An 18,680-nucleotide genomic window follows, 5' to 3' on the forward strand; every position below is an offset into this window, starting at 1 on the left:
ATTATCTGATTATCAGTATCTTCATCAGATCATTATCTGCTCAAGAAAGGGAATTGAGATTTTAATTGTAGCCCATGGATTTCTGGAGTTATTGTAGGAAAACGGTACTGGACTACCTGCAGTCAAAGCCGATACATTGCAGCCATGTTAATGAAGCAGGAGACCCTTATGGCCTGTTTCTTCTAGAGGAATGCTCATTACAATCCTCAGCTATATTAAGATGGGGGGGGCAAGACTTGGGAGAGATCCCAGAGCAGGGTGAAGAAAGGAAGTTGGTTGTTTTTGCTTCTTCCATTCCCTTGTGGTGGAGGCCAGCATACCACTCGCCTTCCTAATTGTTTACTGTATCTGCATGTGACTTTTTTAATCACTCATGATTAAGGAACCAGGTCCCACTGGACACACACACTTCCAATGTCTTAACATTTAAGAAATATTCTTGTCTTCGTTTTCGCAGCTAAAATGAATATGTTGATCCAGCTTTTCCTGATGTGCTATTTATCTCAACTACTTATCGTACCAGTGAGTTCCACATTCTTATCACTCTCGAAGTAAAAAAATTCTTCTGCATTTCCTATTTGATTTTTCTTGCAATTACCTTATTTCTAGATCTGCTATTCTCCACAAGTAGAAATACACTTCCTGTGACTTTGCTATCAAAATATTCTATTATTTTCATTACCCCTATTAGGTTAAATAACAGCCTTCTCTTTAAAATAGAGATAGAAAAAACCTCCATAATTTGGTGTAATCTTGCAACACAGGTATCATTTCTGCAAATTTTTGTACTCCTTCCAGTGCCACATTGTACCCTTGATAAAATGGCAACCAGAGCAGCTTAAAATGAGATCAAATCAAAGTTTGATATAAGTTTAGAATAAATTCTCCAGTTTACAATTCTGTATCTCTGGAATAAATTTTATTTCTTGGTTTATGTTTAAAAGTCCTTATTGATCATAGTGCTGCTTATAATGATTTATGTACTTGGTCTCTGTAAACCGAAGAAAGCCACTATATAAACTATTAGAAAACATATGGCGGCTAATCTTACTTTCCCTTTTTGATGGTGTTTCTTCCCAAAAGAGCATCCAGGACTGGTTCCACTGTCTCACTGATGTTTTCAAGTAATAAAGTGTCTCCATTGGATACCGCATTTTCAATACTATCAAGGTAACTGTATGCCCAATAATTAGTGATAACATGTTAAATACTTGCATAGTTTTCACATTTAGTTTAATAATAAATGGCTTGTAAATTAGATCATATCAGAACTGGATCTACTACACACACAACTAATGAGGCCAATACAGGCCCATGAGAAACTGCTATCAGCGCTCATTCTAGACCTTGAGGCAATTCAACAGTTTAGAAAACACCATGCTCAACCTGTACTCAAGGTCCTGAGATGAGTCTGTTGGGAGTATGAGGACATAAATTGCTGTCCATGGAGCTAGGAGGAGCATTCCTGTGCTTCTATTTTCAAAATAAGCTGATTAAAAATACATTTACTTTGCCAGTGGTTATGTGAACAGTCTCTATATAGATCACATTATCAGGGCCACCATCTCAGCAGAAAATGTGTGATTAGTTAGCTAAAAATGTTTGTGAAATATGGATATTGGTCTGTGGTGAGACAGACTAAAGCGAAAGTGGGGCTCTTAATCAGCTGCCAGATGCCTAAGAATACTAAATTCACATTCTAAATTCTAAAGTTACTTTACCAAAATAGAATCAGTGATAATGGGAACTGCAGATGCTGGAGAATCCGAGATAATAAAATGTGAGGCTGGATGAACACAGCAGGCCCAGCAGCATCTCAGGAGCACAAAAGCTGATGTTTCGGGTCTAGACCCTTCATCAAAGAGGGGGATGGGGTGAGGGTTCTGGAATAAACAGGGAGAGAGGGGGAGGCGGAACGAAGATGGAGAGAAAAGAAGATAGGTGGAGAGGAGAGTATAGGTGGGGAAGTAGGGAGGGGATAGGTCAGTCCAGGGAAGACGGACAGGTCAAGGAGGTGGGATGAGGTTAGTAGGTAGGGGATGGAGGTGCGGCTTGGGGTGGGAGGAAGGGATGGGTGAGAGGAAGAACAGGTTAGGAGGCAGAGACAGGTTGGACTGGTTTTGGGATGCAGTGGCTGGAGGGGAAGAGCTGGGCTGGTTGTGTGGTGCAGTGAAGGAAGGGGACGAATTGGGCTGGTTTTGGGATGCGGTGGGGGAAGGGGAGATTTTGAAGCTGGTGAAGTCCACATTGATACCATTGGGCTGCAGGGTTCCCAAGCGAAATATGAGTTGCTGTTCCTGCAACCTTCGGGTGACATCATTGTGGCACTGCAGTAGGCCCATGATGGACATGTCATCTAAAGAATGGGAGGGGGAATGGAAACTCCCGCTCCCATTCTTTAGATGGCATGTCCATCATGGGCCTCCTGCAGTGCCACAATGATGCCACCCGAAGGTTGCAGGAACGGCAACTCATATTCCGCTTGGGAACCCTGCAGCCCAATGGTATCAATGTGGACTTCACCAGCTTCAAAATCTCCCCTTCCCCCACCGCATCCCAAAACCAGTCCAGTTCGTCCCCTCCCCCCACTGCACCACACAACCAGCCCAGCTCTTCCCCTCCACCCACTGCATCCCAAAACCAGTCCAACGTGTCTCTTGCCCCCCCTATCCTGTTCTTCCTCTCACCCATCCCTTCCTCCCACCCCAAGCCGCACCTCCATCCCCTACCTACTAACTTCATCCCACCTCCTTGACCTATCCATCTTCCCTGGACTGACCTATCACCTTCCTACCTCCCCACCTATACTCTCCTCTCCATTTATCTTCTTTTCTCTCCATCTTCGGTCCACCTCCCCCTCTCTCCCTGTTTATTCCAGAACCCTCACCCCATCCCCCTCTCTGATGAAGGATCTAGGCCCGAAACGTCAGCTTTTGTGCTCCTGAGATGCTGCTGGGCCTGCTGTGTTCATCCAGCCTCACATTTTATTACCAAAATAGATGGCAGCTTTCATGGCAGAATGAACATTCGCTGCTAATTATAGAATTGTTATGGTGCAGAAGAAGGTTAAGTGTGTCTGCACTGGCACATTTGGACTGTTAGAGATTGCATGATCCAACTTCTAGGCCAACAATTCTTAGCGTTATTTATAGTTTGTAGAAAACTACGACTAAGGCTATATCAGTCTCAGAAACTGGAGGAGGATTAGGTAGATGACACTATCAGAACACTATTACCTAATCTCTGCTCCCCAGCCACAAATATTCACATTCAGGCTGAGTATTATGTCAAGAAATGACATCTTACTGATAGTCTGTAAATTTGGATAGATTACTTCTCTAAATGTACAGCCCCAAATCTTCTGATGTGGGTTAGAATCCCTATTTCTGACACAAATCAGACAAAAGGTTACTGACTAGGGTTTCACTTAATTTTTTTGTTAAAGAATCCTTGCCAACTGACACAATGGAGCACACAGGCAGCATTCTGAATCTACAGAAGCTAAAGTCCCTTTTCTACAGCAAAAGCTGCTATATTGTAATAAGTAAACACAGTTCAAATGTCCCAAAGGAACTTGGAAAAGCTACAGAGAAGCTAAGTGTCAGGTAAATGGGTCAGGATCTAGGTTGGCAGATAAGTGAATGAGTTGGATAGAGTGGCAGGTGATGAGGGGAATGAATGGTGGTTGAAAAACGAAGAAAGATGACAAGTTGATAGTAGGATGACTGGGAAATGGGTAAGGGGGTGGGCTAAGTCAGGGTGCTGGGCTGGATGCCAGGAGAGTTTTGGGTTTGATTCTGGGATCCAGTTTGGACTGGGTTCCAGGTCAGGGGATGTGTCACTGTGAGAAATTGGTGATCAGGAGTAAAGTCACCCAAAAGTTCAAGAAAGGTTTTAAATCTGTATTTTTTTTCTGGTTAATTATTCAAGTGTTATAAGTGAGTCAGAGCTTTCTGAAGTCTGTGACTCTGTCAGACTTGAAGACAGTCTGAAGGTTCCGCACACTGGGTTGTTGCCCAAAGTTTAAACTTCCAGACCCTTTCACAGGTTGTCATTGTATTGGGATTTCTGAAGGGTCTCATTATGCGTTAGTTAAGGTATGTCCCCGGGAAACTGAAAGGTCTGAACCAATTTTTTGGGTGGATCAGATTCCAGACTTCCCCATTTAGGACTAGTCTCGAAGTGGTGTAGTCTGAACCCTGTTCAGGCAATGCAGGTCAGGAGTGCCATTTTAATGAAGTCCACCCTTCAAATCAGCCACTGATATTTAAAGTTGCACCTTTAGTGTGAAAAGGCACAGCTATGAATAATCAATACTCATGAGTTGAGGCTCTTCAATCTTGATAAAAGCCATCTGAAAAGTTCTTTATAACGTACCATTCTATCATCCAGAACAATATAACCAGAGGATACAGTATAAAACGTCAAATGAAATAGTGGAAGTAAATTTAAGGCAACACTTTTATGATGGCGGCAGTGGATAGATTTGGCACTGTGAATAGAAAGTTCAGAAAAGAATTTCTTTACAGAGATAGTGATATTAGCTGTCATAAATTGCCAATTAAAGCAGGTGAGAAGTCATTGATTGACTTAAGAAACGGAAAATTCTTTGGTGGGAAGATTGGAATGTTGGTATTCTGAGAGAATAGTGTCAAATGCGATAAAGGTCTTTCCCTCAACTAAAACATTGTTAATGTATTCAGATTCAACATATTAAATATTAGAAATTCCAATTTTTACCAAATGTACAAACCCTCTTTGTCCAAGTCTTATGACTTTCAAATCATCACCATACTTCCTTTTAATCCATTTGACACCTTGCAGTTGTGCATCAATAATTAGAGGCCAACGCTCTGTGTTACAGAGGATTGTAGCATTTTCAGATGATGTTCGATCACTAGGTAACCCCTGATTATTCCAGGCAGCAATGTCAACATCATCAGTCAGAAGAGAGAGTGGATCCAAGTTTTCAGTTATTGGAATTGGCACCTAAAGTGATCACAAGAAAAGTATGTTGCAAAGTTGAGGGAATAATATGACATAAAATGATTTTTTAAAAGTTTGGGTTTTTGTTTTATTTTATGAAAATAATTTTGTCTTTTCTGGCAGTACATCACAGCTTTCTTATTAACTCTTAATGTTATTTAGTGAAGGAGATATAGATGCGTATTTACAAGTGAAAATATAGCTTGTGATATATTGTTTGGAAGGAGGGGATCTGTGTGTCTCTAACATGGACTTGAATAGCATCAAGGCAGACATTGAGAAGGACACTTTCTTCTCATTACCATCCTCCCTCGGCAGATGACTCATTGCTCCTTCATATTAAAGATGAAGCATTAAGGATAGCAAAGGTGTGTAAAGTATTTGAGGTGGGGAATCTTCAATGTCCACTCAGCTCCAACCCTTATTGTTGCTTTGTTCCAAACAGACAGAAAAGCTGAACTCAAGAGGCATGATGAAAATTACTGCACTTGACATCTATGAACTAAGATGTATAATTTGTATAGAAGACAACAAAGTGTGAAGCTGGATGAACACAACAGGCCAAGCAGCATCTCAGGAGCACAAAAGCTGATGTTTCGGGCCTAGACCCTTCATCAGAGAAGGGTTTGGGGAGAGGGTTCTGAAATAAGTATGGAGAGGGGGGAGGCGCACTGAAGATGGATAGAGGAGAAGATAGGTGGAGAGGAGAGTATAGGTGGGGAGGTGGGGAAAGCCTCCGCTTGGTTTCCCCGATGTAGATGAATCCACAATGGGTACAGTGGATACAGTATACTACATTGGCAGATGTGTAGGCGAACATCTGCTTAATATGGAAAGTCATCTTGGGGCCTGGGATGGGGGTGAGGGAGGAGGTGTGGGGGCAAGTGTAGCACTTCCTGTGGTTGCAGGAGAAGGTGCCGGGTGTGGTGGGGTTGGAGGGCAGTGTGGAGCGAACAAGGGAGTCACGGAGAGAGTGGTCTCTCCGGAAAGCAGACAAGGGTGGGGATGGAAAAATGTCTTGGGTGGTGGGGTCGGATTGTAGGTGGCGGAAGTGTCGGAGGATGAGGTGTTGTATCTGGAGGTTGGTAGGATGGTATGTGAGGATGAGGGGGATTCTTTGAGGGTCGTTTTGCAGGGGTGGGGTGGAGGGATGTGTTGCAGGAAATGCGGGAGACACAGTCAAGGGCGTTCACGACTACTCCGGGGTGGAAGTTGCAGTCCTTGAAGAACGCGGCCATTTGGGATGTGCGGGAGTGGAATACCTCATCCTGGTAGCAGATGCAGCGGAGGCGAAGGAATTGGGAATAGGGGATGGAATTTTTGCAGGAGGGTGGGTGGGAGGAGGTGTATTCTTGGTAGCTGTGGGAGTCGGTGGGCTTGAAATGGACATCAGTTACAAGCTGGTTGCCTGAGATGGAGACAGAGAGGTCCAGGAAGGTGAGGGATGTGTTGGAGATGGCCCAGGTGAACTTGAGGTTGGGGTGGAAGGTGTTGGTGAAGTGGATGAACTGTTCAAGCTCTTCTTGGGAGCAAGAGGCAGCGCCGAAACAGTCATCAATGTAATGGAGCAAGAGGTGGGGTTTAGGGCCAGTGTAGGTGCGGAAGAGGGACTGTTCCATGTAACCTACAAAGAGGCAGGCATAGCTTGGGCCCATGCGGGTGCCCATGGCCACCCCCTTTGTCTGTAGGAAGTGGGAGGAATCGAAAGAGAAGTTGTTGAGGATGAGGACGAGTTCGGCTAGGCGGATGAGGGTGACGGTGGAGGGGGACTGGTCGGGCCTTCGGGACAGGAAGAAGTGGAGGGCTTTAAGGCCATCTGCATGAGGAATGCAGGTGTATAGGGACTGGACGTCCAGAGTGAAAATGAGGTGCTGGGGGCCAGGGAATTGGAAGTTCTGCAGGAGGTGGAGGGCCTGGGTGGTGTCACGGACGTAGGTGGGGAGTTCGCAATAAACAACTGCACCTCCCAGTCGTTCCCCCCCCCGCCCCCCCACCATTCTCTAGATGACATGTCCATCATGGGCCTCCTGCAGTGCCACAATGATGCCACCCGAAGGTTGCAGGAACAGCAACTCATATTCTACTTAGGAACCCTGCAGCCCAATGGTATCAATGTGGACTTCACAAGCTTCCAAATCTCCCCCTCCTCCACTGCATCACAAAAATCAGCCCAGCTCGTCCCAGCCTCCCTAACCTGTTCCTCCGCCCACCTATACCCTCCTCCCACCTCAAGCTGCACCTCCATTTTCCACCTACCAACCTCACCCCACCTCCTTGCCCTGTCTGTCCTCCCCTGACTGACCTATCCCCTCCCCACCACTATCTTCTCCTCTATCCATCCTTGGTCCACCTCCCACTTTGTCCCTAGTTATTTCAGAACCCTCTCCCCATCCCCCTCTCTGATGAAGGGTCTAGGCCCGAAACATCAGCTTTTGTGCTCCTGAGATGCTGCTTGGCCTGCTGCATTCATCCAGCTTCACACTTTGTTATCTTGGATTCTCCAGCATCTGCAGTTCACATTACCTCCATATAACTTGTATGATTAATTTTGGAGTTTGGATTTTGTATCCATGGCATGTGAGACCCGGTCTCTATATATGAAGGGCTTTACTGATCAACTGATCTGTCTTCCTCAAACCTTTTTCTAAAAATTGTTCCAGGAGCAATAATGGGAATTTATTTGCATTGAGAGAAATTTACAATCAAACAGAATAAATATTGAAAAATGTCATCTTGCTTTCAGCTTAGAAGAATCAGGATTTTTCTTTTGCTGGGAGGGATGATCCTATAGATTGGAAATCTTTTGGCTTCAGTTTTCAGAAGTCCTGTTTGTTATCCTGGAAAAATTGTTTTTGCAGTTAAGAGATTTAGTTTAGAAGTTATGGAACAAGTTACCTTTGTATTTTTAAAAGAAATCCCAAACCTTACACTAACTAGATGTATTTGCTTTGAAACCTTGAAGGTTTTCTTTAAGGCTAAAGTTTAAGCTTAGTTGCACCACTAATCAAAAGAGGTATATCAAACTCTCAACTGGGAATTGAAAGAAACAGTCAAACCAGACTTCTAGCTGTTAAAGAGAAGAATATTTTGGTATTTGAAGATTGCAAAGTGATGGTGTCGAGATAGGTTGGATTATATTTTTGCTGTGAATTTCAAAGTCTTCCAAATGGTGCCATATGTGAATAGCTTGGTTTATTTTATTCTAACTTTATGTCTTTTGGGTAGTGTTACAAAGAGGAGGTCTAATAGCTAAAACCAAAACACCCAGAGAAGCTCACTTCACGTTGTAATCTGTTAAAGGAAATGTGAAGAATGGTATAATCTTCCTTTCAGCCATAAATCTGTTAGAGGGATGGTTAAATGAAATAAACTCCCTGATACTCACAATATGGAGCTGGAAGAACACAACCGACAAGGCAGCATCAGAGGAGATTACCAGAGGTTGGAGTGGGAGAGAGATCCACCGAGGTCTTTCCAGAAGGAGGAGGACAACTTCAAGGTGGGAATTTTTGGAAGAGGTTTCACAGCTTCTGGCTTGCTGTATTTTTCCAGCGCCATACTGTGTTATCTCTGACTCGAGCATCTACAGTTCTTGCTTTTCCTGATACTCACTTTCTAAGTATCAAGTAACAATTTTCTTATCTAACTCTAACAAGATAAACAATTCCCCCAACTACTAACTATTCCTGAATAAAACAAAATTCTAACTGTATACTGTTCCAATAAATACAAAACCCACTTACATAAACCAAAGCAATAAGAAAAACAAACTAAAACTTTCACTCTCAAAATTACAGTCAGAATGTATCTTCTGGAATGTTCTGTGCCTTTCCCACTATTCTTCAGTCAGGAATAGTTTCCTGATTGAATCCTTCTGTCAAGAATGTCAGCTCAGAGTGCCCTGTACCTTTTAAATGCTGCTTAAGCAACAAGCTTAAAAATTTCTCTGAAAGCTAGAATTTAGTCATCGGATGACAGTTCACTCTCAAACTGATTTTCAAAAACCTTCTTCTTATATAGGCTTGATGACCTGTCAATTTTCTTATAATAGGATTGGTCCTAGGTTGTCAACACCAGATTTCAAATCAGTTGGTTTTCAGTCTGTGACTGCCTGTTTCAAATTAATTGGCTGATATTCAAACTGCTTGTCTTAACATCAAAATAAGCCTAGACTGCCAATCACACAGCCAATTGATAAATACGTTTCGATTTAAGAATTTAAGAAACAGCTGTGCATTCACAGCTGTTTGCAGATTTTTTTTATCTCCAAGCTTGGAAAAGCACTTTACCTCTTAAAGGAACCACACACTCTTCCCCCACTATCATTTTTACAAAAAAATTCTAACGTCCTGCCTTCTAATTCACAGGCACTCTACCTAACTTCACATGTTCTCCCTTAAGAAGAAAAGGAACTATCATTATGAAAAGATGATTTTTTTTCTAAATCTTTCCACCAGTATTACTAAATCCATAATGCATTAATCTAGAGTTACCCATTTCATACTAATTCTATATGCATATATGACATTCAACACTATCATTTCTCTCTTATACACGTATTTTCTTTTAAACCTGTGATAACACATCCTCAATAACACTTTCACAACCAGCAACGTATACAATCTGAAATAATAGGAACTGCAGATGCTGGAGAATCCGAGATAACAAAGTGTAGAGCTAGATGAATACAGCAGGTCAAGCAGCACCTTAGGAGCACAAAAGCTGATGCTTCGGGCCTAGACCCTTCATTAGAAGGCCCAAAATGTCAGCTTTTGTGATCCGAAGATGCTGCTTGGCCTACTGAGTTCATCCAGCTCTACACTTTGTTATATGCCATCTGAAAATAGTTTGCTGGTAACACAAGACTCCAACAAATTAGTCTGGTGTTCTTGTCCTTAAATCTTTCCAAAAATGTGATCAGTATAGACAACTGTCCCTGATACATTGTTCACAACATAAAGATTAAAATGTTGTAAGTCCAGTACCTAACTCAATAAGTCTTTTTCAACGGTTGCATATTTTCTCTGATGGAATTGAGTTTCTTTGAAAAATAACCGATTGGCTTCTCAATACCACGATCATCCTCCTGTACCAACACAGCTCCAACACCTACATGTATTGCATCAGAAGTGATTTTAAAGGGCTTCAAGAAATTTGATGTGGCTGTAACTGGTGCAGTGGTTAACACTAGTTTTAAATACTCAAATGCCTCCTGGCATTGCTTTGTCCACCAAAATTTTGTGTACTTCTTTAACAAAGCTGTCAGTGGTGCAACCAAGCTACTAAAGTTTGGTGCAAATATCCTGTAGAATCTGCTCAGTCCTAAAAATGTATAGCATTTCTTTTATCAAAGTGTATCTAAAAATGTATAGCATTTCTTTTATCAAAGCTGGTTTTGGAAGTTCTTCGATGGCCTTCATCTTCACGTTCCTTGGTGTAATCCTTCCATAACCGATGTTGTGTCCTAAGAATGTCACTTCTGGCTTCATGAATTCAATATTTGCTAAATTTATGACCAATTTTGCCTTATGTAGACTTTAAAAAAGCTCTGCCATATGTACCAAGTGATTTTTCTATCAATGGCTAAAGATCACTCAGTTATCCACATAGGCAGCGCGATTAGTCAATCCTGCCATAGCTTTGTTCATATGCCTTTAAAAAGAGGCTGGTACACTCTTTATTCTGAAAGACAGTACTTTACATTGACATAGCCCATTTGGGGTTACGAATGCAGATACTTCTTTTGCTGACTCCGACAAAGGTATTTGTCAGTAACCACAGAGTATGTCTAACTTGATGATGTAAATGGCTTCTCCAACATTTTCCCACACAGTTTTCCAGCCTTGGAATTGGGTATGAGTCTGATTTAACCATGGCATTAACCTTCTGGTAATCAACACAGAATCATTGAGTATCATCAGATTTGGGAACCAACACGATTGGCGAACTGCACTCACTTTGACTCAGCCTGGTTAGAAATACACCACCTTATTAACAGCATATTCACTGGGATCAAGTTCACCAGAAAAAGAAGAGAACAACCATCAACTCCCATTTTTAGACATAGCAGTGGAATGAATGAACAATGGTGAATTCCTTGCCAGCATATACAGAAAGACAACACACACACACACCAAGTCCTGAATTACAACAGTAACCACACCAGCATGCATGAAGAGAGCTGTGTCAAGACTCTTTTTAAATGAGTGATAACTCACTGCAACACCTCAGAGCTGCGGAAAAATAACAGAACCTTTGTAAACAATGGTCATCCTAACAGCTTCATCCATCAATGCCTGACAAACAAACAACACCAAGAAGACACTGTAAGGCCCAACACACTGGGTACCCTACCCTATGTTAGAAACACATCAGAACTGACTGCAAGACTCCTAAGACCGCTTGGAATAAGGATAGTACACAAATCAACAGCCACACTTCACCAGTTACTCTCCAAGACAAAAGTACCCATGCCCACAATGAGCAGGACAAATGTGATATATAAAATATCATGCAGCAACTGTGAGAAACACTACATAGGACAGATGGGCAGGAAACTTTCCACCAGGATACATGAACACCAACTCATAGCAAAACAGCACGATCAACTCTCCGTCATTTCAATACACTCTGACATAGAAGGAAATCAATTTAACTGGGATAAAGTTACAGTACTAGGACAAGCAAGACAAAGACATGCACGAGAATTCCTGGAGGTCAGGCTTTCAAGCACCAATGCAATTAACAAACATGTTGAAATAGACTCCATCTACATACCACTATGGTATAAAACCAGAAACAAGACTGCCCACCATGTCAGAATGGACCATATAAATTCAGAGCAGGACAAAACAGCAGCACTTCAACAGAGGCTACACAACGCTGATGATGTCACCTACAAGGGAGACAAAGTGTTCGCAAGAAAATTAGTCAGCTTGGTTCCCCGCAACCTGAGCCACAGATCTTCAATGGTAGTGGTGTTTGGCATTGTATTGCATCTGTTTCACTGGGAAAGGAGGAAACATATTAGAATGTTGCAAATATTAGCAGTAACTTGTGTGAAGGCCTGAGTCCTCTGAGCAATGATAACATCATGTCAACAGCTATATTCTAGCTGAAGAATTTGTCTTGGGAGTTCTTGCCTCTTTTTAGCTGAATCTTGGTCTTTATTGCCCCTTTCATAGATCACTGAGTCCCCCACAGTGTGGAAGCAGGCTATTTGGCAAATTGAATCCACACCAACCATCTGCAAAGCATCCCACCCAGACCCACTCATGTATCCCAGCATTCCTCGCAGCTAACCCACCTAACTTGCACAATCCTGGACACTGTGGGCACCTTAGCATGGCCAATCCACCCAGCCTGCTTATCTTTGGAGTGTGGGAGGAAATCAGAGCACTCAGAGGAAACTCATGCAGAGGTGGGAAGAATGTGCAAACTCCACATGAGGCTGGAATTGAACCCAGGTCCCTGGCACTGAGAGGCAACAGTGCTAATCACTGAGCCACCATGCCATGCTAAATTGTTCTGAGGAGGCAAAAGCGGCTGTGGATAAGTATGCTGACGGTGCTTGTCATGGATTGATGGAGATTGGATCTAGGTAATGATGCTTGTTTGAAAAGCAGGTGAGGCACAATGGACTAAATGGCCTCCTTCTGTGGTGTTGTCATTCTGTGATATTGCAGCAGCCGCTGCTGGAGGTTTAATTGGTTGAATCACTTTTCCTTGTTGCAGAGAGGAGCAGCATAAGTTGTTCTTATGCCATGGTGAAAGCTTGAAGCAAGGAAGTGCAGATAAAGGTGAGTAAAGTTCTTCCAAGAAGTCAGAAATCACCTGCTGTTATGACCACATGAGGGGTGCATTAACATTGCCCTTTTTAACCATCTAGGTCAGACACAACAAATATCTTCAATTTTTTTTTTGCATGTGGCTCTATCACACTTTAATTAAATGTGGTAATAGTCAAAATAAAGGAACATGTTAGAAAAATGTTTTGAATAGGAGGAATATTATTACATGCTAAACCCAAGAAAAATAATAAAGTATGACATCAAAAACTCAAAACACGAAGTTTAAGAAGAAGAGTATCTAGTACAAAGGAACAGTGTACTATATACAGTTTAAAAGTTTTTAAGAGGTTTTGAGCTGTGAGAGTTGGCTCTGACACCATGGCTGATTAGTTGATGTCTCATATCATTCAGTGTAGCAAAATTTGAAGAATCATTGAGTTCCTAGAGATGTTTCTCCCTCTTGCTTTATTACTAACACTAACCTCCAAGAGGTTGACAAAATGGGAAGAGAAACAATTCTGAGGAAGGGTCACCAGACCCAAAATGTTAACTCTGTTTTCTCCTTCACAAATGCTGCCAGACCTGCTGAGCTTTTCCAGCAACTTTGTTTTTGATCCTGATTTACTGCATCTGCAGTTCTTTTGGTTTTTATTTAAGAGAAACAGTCAGCCTCTTTCCTGCTGAATGGATTCATCTTCTTTCTTTGCTCTGTCCAAAAGCTTTTTGCCTGAGATGTGGCTAACTTGCATATTTCTATGTCTGGCGCTTCTGTTTTGTTAAAGCTCGATACTGTGTAGGTCATCCCAATATATAAAATGTCCAGCAAGATGCAAATCAAAAATTGGAATTTCTTCATAATGAGCTTTGGCACCTTTCAATAAAATTTGAGCTTAGACTCTCTTTGTTATCTCACATTGATCTCATGAGCCAACCTCAATCTTGTCAAGTGACTAGTACAACCATCTTAAGTCAGTGTTTTCCCCATTTTTTAGAAAAAATATATTTTGTTTGTGATGATGCTATGGCTTTAGGATGTGCATTTTGTCCTTTTTTTTGAAGAGAGGTTTTAAGATAGAGGTACAGAACTGTCCTTTTGAATTCATTAAAGGAAGAACTTGTGACGCCTTTGGTTTTTTACAAGTTGGAACAGTTGAGGCAGCCTGAATGAGTGGGATCAAGCTCCCGCAGACACAGGAGTTTCAGTTTTTGTTTTTGAGTAGCAGTTGCTGGGATCTTGAGGCCGGGTTTGGAAGTGGCAGTACATACCTCCCTGCTACTCTCTTTTTCAGAGTTTTCTCTTGATTTGTTTCTCCTCCCGGACTACAGAATTGCCTGTGAAGCAATCTAGTTTACTGAATTTGCCTTTGCCAAGTGTGTGTTGATGGGATTTTTTTCCTATAATGGGACAGTTATTGTTAGTAGTTAAAAAATGTATTATTCTGTTAAATTTTTCAACAGAGTTACTTATTCCAATTTCTTCTTTCTTTTACTGTTTTTGACTATAGTGTATCTTTAAAGAGTGTTTTGCTTCAAATCTGGTAATTTGACCAATTGAATTGTATCCAAACACAACACCTGGCACTTGCCTTTAAAATAAGAAAATGTTCAAATCTAGGCTATCTTCTTAACATATTTTGTGGTGTTGGTGTTGGTCTGGTCCATAACATGCTTCACAAAAGGTCTCAGGCATTAATGGAAGATAAATATTGATGGTTCGTAAAACACTACTGGATCTTTGTCAAATGGTGGTAGCATTCTTTAAGATAAATATTTTGAACAGCACCCCCTTACATGGTTGTAGCTGGGGCTCTTTGATTTCACTGATCAAAACCTTCCCAGCTTGTCAATTTTACCGAAGAAGCTGTTCCTGTTATGCACTTAACTCAGTGAATCTGGTGAGTTGCTGATACATTTGGAAATAGGTTCACTGACTGTGAAATCTTGAATTGAGAATTAAAACACGTCTTAATTAGCTTTTAATTATGTGATGGAGTCTGTGCTTTCAAAGGCTGTATTTTTGATTTTACATATACCCGAACTGAAAACAAAATTGAACCTTTCAATTCCCAAGGAGATAAAAAATGAGACAGAGGTTGGAAACCAACACTTCTGCAGATACTGAAAGTGCTTATAATGCATCAATGGAAACAGAATCTTCCAAGCTTAGTAGAAGATGCTGATCCCTGCATGTAGTACAGGCAGATCGAAAGAGAGGTAAGGTCCAGAAGCTGACAATAAGTAAATATATATTTGTTGCAGTTGCCCCTGTTACTTGAATATAGCATTTATGAGTCTGCAGCATCCAGATTGAGCTGAGGAAGTTCTCCAGATTTCTCCAGGTTTCTATGGAGTCAGATTGAAAGCAAATGGGTACCTGTGGAATACGTTAGTTGTATACTGCTGTCAACTGAAGAACAGTTTTTAGCTCCTAAAAGGGGAGGAGCTGAACTCTTTGTGAGGAAGGCAAAGTTTTGAATGATCTTGACAAACTACGTGCTCCTGGATCTGAACTCCAGAGGTGAGAGAGACAGCCCTCGACATCAAGGCTGCAGTTGACTGAGTGTGGCATCAAGTATCCCTAGCAAAACTAGAATCAATGGGTATCGAGAGCAAAGTCTCCAGTGGTTGGTGTCATACCTGACACATAGGAAGATGGTCGTGGTTGTTGGAGGTCAGTGATCTCAGCTCGAAGACATTTCTGTAGGAGTTATTCTTTAAGTGTCTTAGGCCCAAACACCTTCAGCTGCTTCATCAATGACCTTCCCCCCCATCATAATGTCAAAAGTGGGGATGTTTGCTCTTGATTGCACAATGTTCAGCACCATTTTTGACTCCTCAAACATTGACACAGTCTGTGTAAAAATGCAACAAGATCTGGACAATATCCAAGCTTGGGCTGACAAGTGGCAAGTAACATACATGTCATACAAAAGCCAGGCTATGACCATCACCTATAAGAGACAAACTAACTACTGCCCCTTGACATTCAATGGTGTTACTATCACTGAATCCCCTGCTTTCAACATTCTGTGAGTTATCATTGATTGGAAACTCAACTGGACTCACCACATAAACGCAATGGCTATAACCGCAGGTCAGAGGCTAGGAATACTGTGGCAAATAACTCCCCTCCTGACTCCAGAAATCCTGTCCATTTTCTACAAAATACAAGTCAGGATCATGATGGAATACTCCCCAATTTCCTGGATGAGTGCAGCCTCAACAATACTCAAGAAGCTTAACACCATCCAGGACAAAGCAACCCACTTGATTGGCACTGCATCCATAAGCATTCATTCTGTCCACTAGTGATGCTCAGTAACAGCAGTGTGTACTATCTACAAGATGCACTGCAGAAATTCACCAAAGCTCCTCAGATAGCACCCACAACCACTTTTAACTAGAGGACAAGGGCAGCCGATATATGGGAACAGCACCACCTTCAAATTCATCTCCAAACCACTCAACATTCTGACTTGGAAATATATCCTCACTCCTTCACTGTCACTGGATCAAAATCCTGGAATTCCCTTCCTAAGGGCATTATGGGTCAACCCATAGCAAGTGCACAGCAGTGGGTCAAGTAGGCAGCTCACCACCACCTTCTCAATGGCAACTCGGAATGGGCAAGAAATGCTGGCCCAGCCTGTGACACCCATATCCCACAAAATGAATATTGTTAAAATAACTGCTGAATGAATTCATGTGATTTGTCTTAGCTGACTCCGTGTAAGTTATAGCTTAACTGACAACAATTTGCTTGTTAAATCATCTTTAACTTATGTCACTTCTGGATTATAGATAGCTGTCAAAAATTATATTTACGGTTTGCTTTGTTTGACACTTTTACAGTAAAACAAATTATTCAGTTTAAAATGGTGAAATCTTGAGATTTCACCCTTTCAGTAAGTAACTGGAATTACTTTTTAAAGTACTTGTCTCTATCAAGATCATAGCAATTACCTTAACTATTTACCTAATTGAACTGGGGGAAATGCCCACTTGATTTCAATCCCAACCTGCAGAAACCCAGAGAAGGGCGGGATGGTGTCAGAATAATGTCAATTTCAGAGAGTTTATCTCCCAATGCATGCTGTACTTCACATAGAATACACAAAGTTTTCTCCTTCCATCTTCCTTTCAGATTCTCTCATTTCACCTGGGGGCTTGCTGGCTACTTTTCTTTTTTCTCAAACTAGTCACCAAGTTTTCTGTTAGTCCTGTCACATTTAAATCTTTCACCACTGATTCTTTCCAACAAGTTTAAGATCTTACTTGTCTTATCCACCTGACAGTTCCACATCCATTCCACATCATGTTTCCACCCCATTACTAACATATGACCATTGTGATGAGATGTGCCTACAAGAAGGATTTGTTTCGTATCATTTCTCTTGAAAGCACATATTGTAAACCTGATACCAAGCTGTCTGTTCTGTCTGTACATTAGTGCAGCTAGATTTTTTTTACTAGACAAAAGAAGCAAGAGTGGATACAGTCAAGCTCACACAGACCCAGGGTGCTAGCGAGTTTTGAGAAGATTTGTAGCTCAGGTTGAGGTTCTGGATGTGAGTTTGCTCGCTGAGCTGGAAGGTTAGTTTTCAGATGTTTTGTCACCATTCTAGGTAACATCATCAGTGAGCCTCCGACGAAGCGCTGGTGTTATGTCCCGCTTTCTATTTATCTGGTTAGGTTTCCTTGGGTTGGTGATGTCATTTCCTGTTCTTTTTCTCAGGGGATGGTAGATTGGCTCCAAGTCAATGTGTTTGTTGATGGAATTCCGGTTGGAATGCCATGCTTCTAGGAATTCTTGTGCATGTCTCTGTTTGGCTTGTCCTAGGATGGGTGTGTTGTCCCAATCAAAGTGGTGTCCTTCCTTATCTATATGTAAGGATATGAGTGATAGTGGGTCATGTCGTTTTGTGGCTCGTTGATGTTCATGTATCCTGGTGGCTAGCTTCCTGCCAGTTTGTCCAATGTAGTGTTTGTCACAGTTCTTGCAAGGTATTTTGTAGATGACCCAGGGTTTCCAGGTTTCAGATTTGCTTTCAGTTGGTGTAGTTGGGATTTTGAAGGAAGTCACAGCTCTCTCTGCTGCTAGGTTCATGTTTTTGAATTTTTATTTCTATTTGCCTTTGCCAAGGGTGTTGAGAGGATGTTGCTATATTGGAACAATTAAAATAATGAAAGTATAATTTTGTTAAGTATTAAGAGTTACAGTTAAGCTAATTCTTTTTTTATTTGTATCTTGTCTATATTTTAACTGTAGCATAAGAATAAAGTGTGTTTTGCTCAAAGTGTCATTGTTGACCAATCGAAATGCACCTGGAATGCAATGCCTTACACTTGCCTCGAATAAGTAAACGTCAGGGTCCAGGCTATCTCTTTGCTATATTTTGAGGAGGTTTGATCTGGTTCATAGCACTGTAGCATTTAAATTTCTTCTCAATTAACTTTGATCAATACTTCTTCAGTCTTCTCCGATCCTATGTAGTTATTTCTGATCTTGCCCTTTCTCATCGCTGTGCATCCATCTCAGCATCCCAATATCCCGTTAGTATCCAGTAATTGTTCCTCTCCTCTTGATATAGTCTAGGTGTTTGCAGAATAAAGTAAGGCCAGTCTCATAACTATCTTGTAGATTCTTCTTTTCAGGCCCAATGGTACTTTTCTATCACATCTCACTCTGATGCTATTCTTTTAATTGCTGCTTGGCCTGCTGTGTTCATCCAGCTCTATACCTTGTTACCTCAGATTCTCCAGCATTAGCAGTTCCTACTATCTCTGTAACCATTATCTCCAAGTTCCTTTCTAACTCTCTCCCTCACTCCACTGATTTTTCAAAACAAATTATCATTCTTTCATCATCATGAGGTTAGCTCCCTACCTAACAGCATGCTGAGA

General features: G+C 41.6%; 1 protein-coding gene across 1 annotated transcript in view; it reads right to left on the reverse strand.

Annotated features, from left to right (window-relative positions):
* The window catches only part of LOC125463872 (dynein axonemal heavy chain 17-like), a 364,283-nt gene that overhangs the window by 68,366 nt on the left and 277,237 nt on the right, over positions 1–18,680 (reverse strand). The window contains exons 48-49 of the mRNA XM_059653668.1: positions 4,754–4,989; positions 1,052–1,174 (exon numbers count right to left, since the gene is read on the reverse strand). Of these exons, the coding sequence (XP_059509651.1) occupies positions 1,052–1,174; positions 4,754–4,989 (359 nt within the window). The remainder of the gene's footprint in view (positions 1–1,051; positions 1,175–4,753; positions 4,990–18,680) is intronic.

The sequence above is a fragment of the Stegostoma tigrinum genome, chromosome 22 (genome assembly GCF_030684315.1).
Source record: "Stegostoma tigrinum isolate sSteTig4 chromosome 22, sSteTig4.hap1, whole genome shotgun sequence".
Taxonomy (NCBI): domain Eukaryota; kingdom Metazoa; phylum Chordata; class Chondrichthyes; order Orectolobiformes; family Stegostomatidae; genus Stegostoma; species Stegostoma tigrinum.